The 9,221-nt window shown below is 36.5% G+C and overlaps 1 protein-coding gene and 1 pseudogene across 1 annotated transcript; both read right to left on the bottom strand.

Annotated features, from left to right (window-relative positions):
- Positions 1-2,016: 2,016 nt before the first annotated feature.
- LOC106322894 lies at positions 2,017-3,969 on the bottom strand (annotated as a pseudogene).
- A 2,524-nt stretch (positions 3,970-6,493) lies between these two features.
- Positions 6,494-7,762, bottom strand: LOC106324456 (uncharacterized mitochondrial protein AtMg00810-like). The gene has a single exon (XM_013762418.1). It carries the CDS (start codon positions 7,760-7,762, stop codon positions 6,494-6,496), a length of 1,269 nt encoding a protein of 422 aa, XP_013617872.1.
- Between the last annotated feature and the right edge of the window lie 1,459 nt (positions 7,763-9,221).

Raw genomic sequence — 9,221 nt, 5'->3', positions numbered from 1 at the left:
TCCGAGAGCCACCAGGAGAGAGATGTCACCGTTCACCGCTTTCCTAAACACTCCGAGAGCCACCATGAGAGAGATCTCGCCGCTTTCCTTCGTCTCAGAGAGCCGCCGGATAGACATGTCGCCGACTGACTTCGTCTCCGGGAGCGACAAGGAGAGAGATGTCGCCGGCTTCCTTCGTCGACGAGAGTAACCGATACAAAGGACGCCGATTTCCTTTATCGATAAGAGCCACAGAGAGACACGGCGTTCCGTTGACGAGCGCCACCGAAGGACAGTCGAATCGCCTTTTCGCCTAGGAGAGGAGACAACCGGAGAGAAAAAAAGAAAAGAAGAAACGAAACCGAAGCAACGCGGACACCCCTCCTTTCTCCCATTGATGGCTGACACGTGGCGCTCAAGAGACGCCCCTTCTCGGCCTTAATTAGGAGACGTCTTTTGGCTAATTCTCTTTTCTTCTATTTCTTTTAATCCCATTTAACATAAGATACACCATTAAGATACATCAATAAACCTGCTCTTATTGTCTCAACTCTACATGCAGTACAAAACTCATTTCATACGTAGAAAAGTAGAAATTAATAGGAAAACTAGATCATGACTCGCCCGGGCGGACAGATTTTTATTCCTTTGCAAACGCGGATTGTAATTTTTTTATTGTAACGCAAAAATTGCTATAAACTTGTATTTTGATTTTTTTGTGAATTATGAAGTTAAATTTTTTAAAACAATTATTACATAATTGCTCAGTGAATTTTATTATATTCTAATGTCTAATATATTTTATGTATTAAAATATGAGATCCACCATAAAAATTCACTTAAAAGAAGGTGTTATGTTTCTAATTTAATAAGATAGATTTTTAATACCATGTTTAAAATATATATTATAAACCCATGAACTATGTTATTTTGTATGAATACTTACTTAAATTTATGTTTAGAATTTATAAAATTGTACATAAAATTATTTAACTGTTGATGCTTATTATTGGTTGATGATATATTCTCTAATAAATTATTTAATTATTCAATATTGACATGTCAATCTGTTTAAATTGATGAGTGGGGTCGGTTGAAATTTAAAATTTTCATACCAATATAAAGATGAAATTCGATGTTATTGGTTTGGTGTTTCATTATATTTTGGAAAGAACCCGATAATAAATAACAGCACAATAAACAGATGAATATTTATGGCTTTTTGTTTAAAGGGGTTGTTTTGTTAAACTTTATGATGAATGTAAATTTCAGATGACAAAAAAAAAAAAACAGATGAATATTTTTAATTTAGTCTAATAGTCGATGTATATATGTAACGGTCCCACCCACGATTTTCGTGGTTACTTGTTAGTCCATATCTTAAATTACCATTCTACCGTTAATGAGGAGTATTTATTTTTTGAAAATACAATGGCATTTTAAGTAATATGCCATGTAAAAGTAAGGGTAAATATTAGCAGTGATCCTGAATTAATAATATTGATACTAGCAAATGTTTTATTATTATCAAATTTGCAGATAAACATGATTAATTCTACTAAGTTCACTAACAGGAATTAAATAGTTTTAGAAAATTTAGGGAGTGTATTCAAAGTTTAAGGTGATTTGTATTAAAATGACAGTTATTCAAACATGATTTTTAAATATTCAAAATCTAGTGTTATTAAAATTGTTATTTGATAAACTACTTTTAAATTTATTGTTATTGAATATATTTTAAGTTGTGTATTTTAGAATCTTTTTCGTACTCATTTAAGAATGTTTGGTAGAGTTTCATAATTAAGAAAAACAAAATCCAAATTTTATAGTTTTAGATGAGATTTTAGAATGATGTAACAATAATCATAGTAAATTATCATTTTACTTAAAATCATTTAAAACTTAATAAAAATCAAATCAATTCAAATTATCATTTTTCATTTTTTTTTCTTTTGTAGCTTAATAAATATTTACATTATAAGGTTTACACTACCTCAGCATCATTCACTACATAATATTGATGAAGATTGAGATTGGTTTTCTTTTGTTAACTTGGTAGTATTTACAAGATGGTGCAGATGTTGGAGATAAGATTGAACATAAGAGGAAAACAGAAGTAGAGATAACTAAGCAATCCACAAGGGAATACATATATACAGAACATATAACCTTTGTCTCATTATCTCACTTGTGACAATGTTACAGAACAAGTTTGTTTTTATTCACAAGCTACTGATCACCAACGCTGCGAATACGTTTCTGCAGATGCTCCAAACTCGCAACTCTACGCATCGACTCTGTCCTGTTCATTTTGCATCCGGTCAAGGCCTTGTTTTTGTTCCCTGAGCTGATCTCCGGTGTGGTCACTTGCACGCTTGTGTCTACAGAATCTGACGTCTCTGAAGGATTAGAGACAGTTGAAACCTGAGGCATAGTGTGGAACATTGGGTTGAAGCCTGTGAGTCTCTTCACTGTCTCCTCAGCCATTTTCACCTGCAAAATTAAAAAAAAAAACATGTTTATTCAACAGAGTCATATTATAGTCTGTTAAGTTAGGAAAATGGATTTTTACTTTTGCTCGTAGCGTCTCGATATTGGCTTTGAGAACTCTTTTCTCTACAGCTGCGTCGTTGAAGGTCTGAGTTACGTCGGTGAGACCCTTCATGAGGTTTGAATTCTCCACACGCAGCTGTGAAACCTATCAGAGAGATTGTAATAAGTGAGCTGAGAAAGGTGAAAAAGAAAGAAACAAATGAGGGGAAGAGTAACATACTTGTGTCTCAAGTTCACTGAGGTGTGCTTGCTTTCTTCTTCTGGACCGCCTAGCCGATTCCCTGTTAGAGAGCATCCTGTAATTACAACAGATAAACAAACAATCATTTTCAAGCAAGATTTTCTCTTCTGAGAGGCAATAGTACATATTAATCCAAACCTTTTGACACGCTTAATATTGGTGGGGTTCATATTAGTTTCACCGTCAGCTTCTTCTTCGTCACCAGAGAGCTCAGATCCACTTGGTTCCATTAGCATTTGTTAATGCACGCATTTAACAAACACAATAACTATCAAAAGCATCTTTAAAGGGCTCATCTCATAGGTAAATGAATTCAGAAAACATTAGATAACTGTTTGAGGAATTACAAAAAAAAAACCTTTGGAAGAAGCAAGAGAGCCTTGGTCTGAAGCAGTGGATGTATATGCTCCACCATTCTCAGATCTAACAGATGTATCCTGAGGTTTGCTGAAAGCTCCCTATCAAGTTTCACATAGTAACACAACAACTCAATTATCAAAAATAGTGTAAAATCTTAGGGAAGATAATAGCAAAATTTTAATCTTTATTTTTCCAATTCAAAATCAATTTTCAAAAGAAAAATATAAATCTCACAGACTCAAATCATATCCTATATAAGATCACAAGACTCAAATTGAAGAACAAAATAAGCTTAGTTCTAGACTTCTAGTACAAGTCAAATGATAAAAGGTTTGATTTTCTTGGATCCTATCATTTGATTTTGTAGCCATATACTCTTCTTATCTTCAGAACATGTTCTCACTAATAAATCAAAACTTTGAAACTTAGTCTAAACAAGAAGCTACTAAAACTGAAGGGTGAAGAGACTAGAGAGAGACTTAGTTGCTTACCCTTTTCATGGCGACAGCAGCACAAGCTAAGTTGAGTCTACTCTTAAGGAACTCTCTGTATTCCTCAGAATCTACAGGAACACTCGGAGAAGGAGGTCCAGAGACGGAAACGCCATACGCAGCTTCTCCAGCAGAGGAGGACTCTTGGATGAAGCGTTGGAATGCCCACTCTGAGTCACTACGGTTCATCATTCCCTTCGCTGTTGTTCCATTGGTCTCTTCGGCCAGCTCCGACCAAAGATGGTTGCAGGAGATTTCTTCGAGAGAGAGAGTCTTTTCCATTTTTGGGTTTCAACTTCTTGTTCTTGCGTACAAAAGTTTCTTCTTATCCGATTGGTCAGTCTTTTGCATTTAATGTGTTCTTTTCATTTCTTTTAATTTGTAAAATATATCATATTACCTCCCAAGGCCCCGACAAGAATAGCGTATTCTTATTCACACCAAATACTTTTGATTCGTTCTATGAAGTCCTATATTTCTCATTGCAATTTTTTTTTGGGCAAAAGGGATGAGAAAAAAATGATTCCATGTAAAGATCAAGATGGTTAAGATATGCAAATACACATGGTTTTTGATTATTATTTTTATTAATTGAGGGTTAAGATTCTTATAACTCTTTCGAGAACAAACCCTTATAAAGAGTTAATGATTATAAAACTTAAGTATTCAAAAGTCGTGCTTCGACTACGATGAAAAATCCATGCAACTTGTAATGAATATATATATCTCAATTTTCAAGTGATGTATTTTTTTGCTTCAGTTTAGTTAATATAAACCAATTAATAAATATTTTGAGAGATTATTTTATTGTATTGTTCAATGTATTTTTTATAATTTTCATGTAGTAAAGGCAGATAAATGCAAAGTTATTCATTTATTTTGAAAATATGGAATAAGTAAATCTTTTCAAATTAACTAAAATTAGCCAAACAGTTTCTAAATTACTCTTTTCAGTAGCTATAAGAAATTATATTTAATATCATAATTGATAACATGAAAAAAACCTAAAAAGTTGTTAATAAAATGCTTAACTGGCTAGTTGTATACACGAATATTACATACACCAACTTTCAAACTATTTGAATACACTTTGGAATTGGGCGGCATTGGGTTATTTAATAAAACTATACTTCGGAACAGATGATTAACAAAAATAAGACTTTGAGGGGCTTTAAGTAATATCGTTGATTCCATCACAGACTTACACGTAGTGAATATTTTTGCCTTATTGGATTAAATAATATTTTTCCAACGCTTTTTGGGGTCAAATCCAAGTAAGACTGACGTGGCAATAGGGGTATTTTATTAAATATGGGAAGTTGATTGGCGTCGTTGTTTTCGTGGGCCCATTTAATATTCCCATTTGCATTCTACAAATAACTAAATAAGGAGGAGAGCGACATAAGATATAGTTTTTTTTGAGGTAAGTTAGATTAGAGAAATGTACTAAAGATATCATTTTTGGATAAGAATCTATCAAAACTCAAGTTGCATTTCGTGGGTCCAATTTGATTGTTGCATTTATGGCGCACCTGTGCCAAACCTCTTGTCGAGATGTGTAAATGGGGCAACATGAAAAGTGATGGCTCATTCATTTTGGATATATAATAGGCACCGCTTTTCAAGCAACAAGACTTCATGGGACCTATTAGGTTTCCCTCCTTTAGAACCACATGAAGTCTTTGTGCATGCTTTTACACGAGCAATATCTTCTTGGTCCACAATGTTTGGACTTTCCAAGTATTCATAGTTTGGTGTGGATATGGTTTTGCAAGTTGTCTTGTAGATACTATAGTTTGAATATTCGTTAATAATTTGAATATAATACATTATTTCTGTGTAATGATTTTGAAAGTAATATCTAGATAGATTTTATAAACATTAAACAACAAACAGTATTAAAGTATCTAAATTACGAGTTCTATTGGTAAGCATCTTACAAGAAACAAGATAATGGAAAGCGTGGAGAGGAAAAAAAAGGTAACCAGGCAATTGGAATGTAATTGTACATCCTAACGTAGATGATCATGGTAGTGATGGACAGAGTTTACATCTTTTGTTCATGTAGAAGTATCTATTTAATTTTTTCATGGGCTTTTCAAATATGAGTTATGAGGCTCATAAAGACTTTTTATGGTCTGATTGGTAAGGACTGTATCCTTGAAATTTTTGCTGTAGAAAAAAATTTGTAGATTTTTTAATGTGGCTTTAGATTTTATTGTTGTAGAATTTTATGGAAAGCACTAAAAAATTGCTTTAAATATTTGGCTCTGCAGAGCACTTGTACAGCTGTATGTTATTTCAAGACCTGTGGTTTCAAAAAAAAAAATTTAAAGCTTGATTGCTCTGAATTTGGTGCTTTAGAAATAAACTCTGAATTTGGTGCTTTAGAAATAAATAGGGCTGTGGACAGCACCTACAACAACTACCAATCACCCTCTATAGCCCACTATATCAGGGGTGTAAATGGCAGCACCGTTGAATATAGAGTTAGGGAAAGAGCCAGACTTCCGCTGACAAAGGGACAACAAAATAGACACGTTCCAAAATGGTCTTTGAGTAGCTGCTCGAATCCACAACCCCACATTGTCTCTGCCATTTGGTCTGATTGAAATTATTGTTGACTATGGATGATAAATAGTCTTTAAACGGAAATAATGTGCTTGCTGCTTGGTAACTTTTGAAATCTTTTGATGTATATATGTAGAAGAGGATATCGAACTTAACTATAAGACTTGTTTTATTAATGTGCTCAAGGCAAAGTATATATACATCACATAAGTCGGCTTATCAAACCGATAAACATTATCTCTAACTAATCATATTTATCACAAAGTATAATATACGATGATTATCGTAATACTCCCCCTCACGTTGGAGCATGAGGATCATGAATGCCCAACTTGGACAACAAGTTACGAAATTGTGCACGCCCCAACGCCTTTATGAGTATATCAGCAACTTGATCTTGAGTCCGAATGTGGTGAAGCTTAATCAGACCAGCTTGAACCGCATCCCGAACAGCATTAAAGTCATTTTCAATGTGTTTGGTACGCTCATGAAAGACAACATTAGAAGCTATGTGTATGGCAGCTTTACTGTCACAGAAGAAGCGAGTAGACTTTTGTTCGACATCCAACCCCTTTAACAACTTCCGAAGCCACTTGACTTCACGCAACGCAGCTGCCATAGACCTGTATTCGGCCTCAGCGGAAGAATGAGACACCGTTTTCTGCTTCTTAGTCTTCCACGAGATCGGAGAATCACCAAGCATAACCACAAACGCACTAAGAGACCGCCTGGTGAGAGGACATGACGACCAGTCAGAGTCACAAAACACTGTCAGAGATAAGTCAGCCGATGAACTAAACATAATTCCCTGTCCAAGTGAACCTTTAATAAACCGAACAACACGAAGAGCAGCTTGCCAATGATCCTGGCGATGCTTTTTCATAAACTGCGACAACACGTGAACTGAGTAGCTCAACTCTGGTCGAGTGTGAACCAGATAAATCAAACGTCCCATGAGCCTGCGATATTTCTTTGGATCTGTTAAGACATGGCTCGTACTAATGGCAAGCTTGTGGTTTTGCTCGAGTGGAGTAGCTGCAGGCTGACAACCAAGATTGCCTGTATCAGTAACAATGTCTAGCGCATACTTGCGTTGGGACACAAAAATACCTTCCGGACCTCTGCTTACTTCAAAGCCAAGAAAATATTTTAACTTCCCCAAGTCTTTCATGGAAAAACACTTCCCAAGATACTCTTTGAACTTCTGGAGCATATGACTGTGGTTACCACAAATAAGTAAATCATCCACATAAACAAGAACACGTAGCTCAATCACCTTTCGTGTATAAGAGAAAAGAGAGTAATCGTCATAAGACTGAACAAATCCAAACCGTAACAGGGAATCAGAAAGCTTCTTGAACCAACATCGAGGAGCTTGCTTGAGTCCATACAAGGATTTGCGGAGACGACACACCTTGTTGGGATGAGTATGACGGTAACCAGGTGGAATCTTCATGTACACTTCTTCTTCGAGATCACCATGAAGAAAAGCGTTGTTAACATCCATCTGATACATTTCCCAGTTGTTGGCAGCCACAAGACGAAGCAGCAAACGAACTGTAGTCATTTTAATGACAGGACTTGTCCTTCAAGCTGCTTATTCCCCATAGCCACAACACGAGATTTGTGACGCCGTACTGTTCCATCAGCGTCATATTTGATATTGTAAACCCACTGGCTGCCAATCTTCATCATACGTAACAACAGGAGTCACTGAAGGAGGTGGTGATGAACTTTGTTGTGAAAAAGGAAACACATCCTCTCGAAAGATAACATCACGAGACACGATGAACTCATCACGTTCTATATCATACACTTTGTATCCTTCCTTGCCAAAGGGATAACCAAGAAAGACACAGAGCCTGCTTCGCTCACTGAACTTGTCTTTGTTTCTTGCAACACGATGCGCATAACACGCAGAACCAAAGACACGAAGCATATCGTAATCAGGTTTACGCCCATGAAGAACCTCATATGGTGAGTGTCCTTTATGTAAGGCAGTAGGCGTCCGGTTGATCAAATATGCCGCCGCTAAAATCGCCTCTCCCCAAAATTTTATTGGCAAGCTTGCTTGAAAAAGTAACGCCCTAGACACGTTAAGTATGTGCCTATGCTTACGCTCAACCCTTCCATTTTGCTGCGGTGTGCCAACACAGGATGTTTGATGAATGATTCCTTTTTCTCGAAACAGAGATGAGAGACACATGAACTCTGTCCCATTGTCACTTCTGATTGTTTTTACAGTTTTCCCAAACTGTTTTTCAGCGTATGTAAGAAAGTTTGGAAGGATCACACGAACTTCAGACTTTGCAAGCATGAGGTGAGTCCAAACAGCACGAGAGAAGTCATCAACAATTGTCAAAAAATAAACTACTCCGCAAGTAGAGGGTACACGGTAAGGGCCCCAAACATCAACATGAATTAATGAAAAACACTCTTCTGATCTATTAAAACTATCTGGAAACACTTCTCTAGTCGGTTTAGCTCGAAAACAAACGTCAAAAGGACTAGAGCTAACAGACGATGATAACATAGGTAAAGTAGAAAGCACAGAAAAACTTGGATGCCCCAACCGCTGATGCCACAGAGTCTGATCAGTAGAGACGTCAACAGTGTGAACCTTCGCAGTAGCCACATCCGTCAGAAAGTAAACCCCATCACGCTCCTCACCGGTTCAATCAGAGTCCTCGAGAAATCGGTCCTGCAACACACAAACAGTATCAGAAAAGGTAGCAAGACAACCAGTTTGTTTCAAGATTTTCGAAACAGAAATAAGCGTGCAATTTAGAGCGGGAACATAGAGGACTCTGTTCAAAGAAATTTTCTTCGATAATGGAAAGGTTCCCATGCTCATTGCGAAAGTTTTATTGCCATCCGCAAATCCAACAGAGCACGGAGGAATAGACACTACATCCTTCAGACACGAGAGATCCCCAGTCATGTGATGGGAGGCCCCGGTGTCAAGAATAACATCACAAAACTTGGCCTTACCAGACAACTTGTCAGCACTAGATTTCTCGTGAATC

The sequence above is a fragment of the Brassica oleracea genome, chromosome C2 (genome assembly GCF_000695525.1).
Source record: "Brassica oleracea var. oleracea cultivar TO1000 chromosome C2, BOL, whole genome shotgun sequence".
Taxonomy (NCBI): domain Eukaryota; kingdom Viridiplantae; phylum Streptophyta; class Magnoliopsida; order Brassicales; family Brassicaceae; genus Brassica; species Brassica oleracea.
This window is presented reverse-complemented; position numbering and strand designations above follow the sequence as displayed.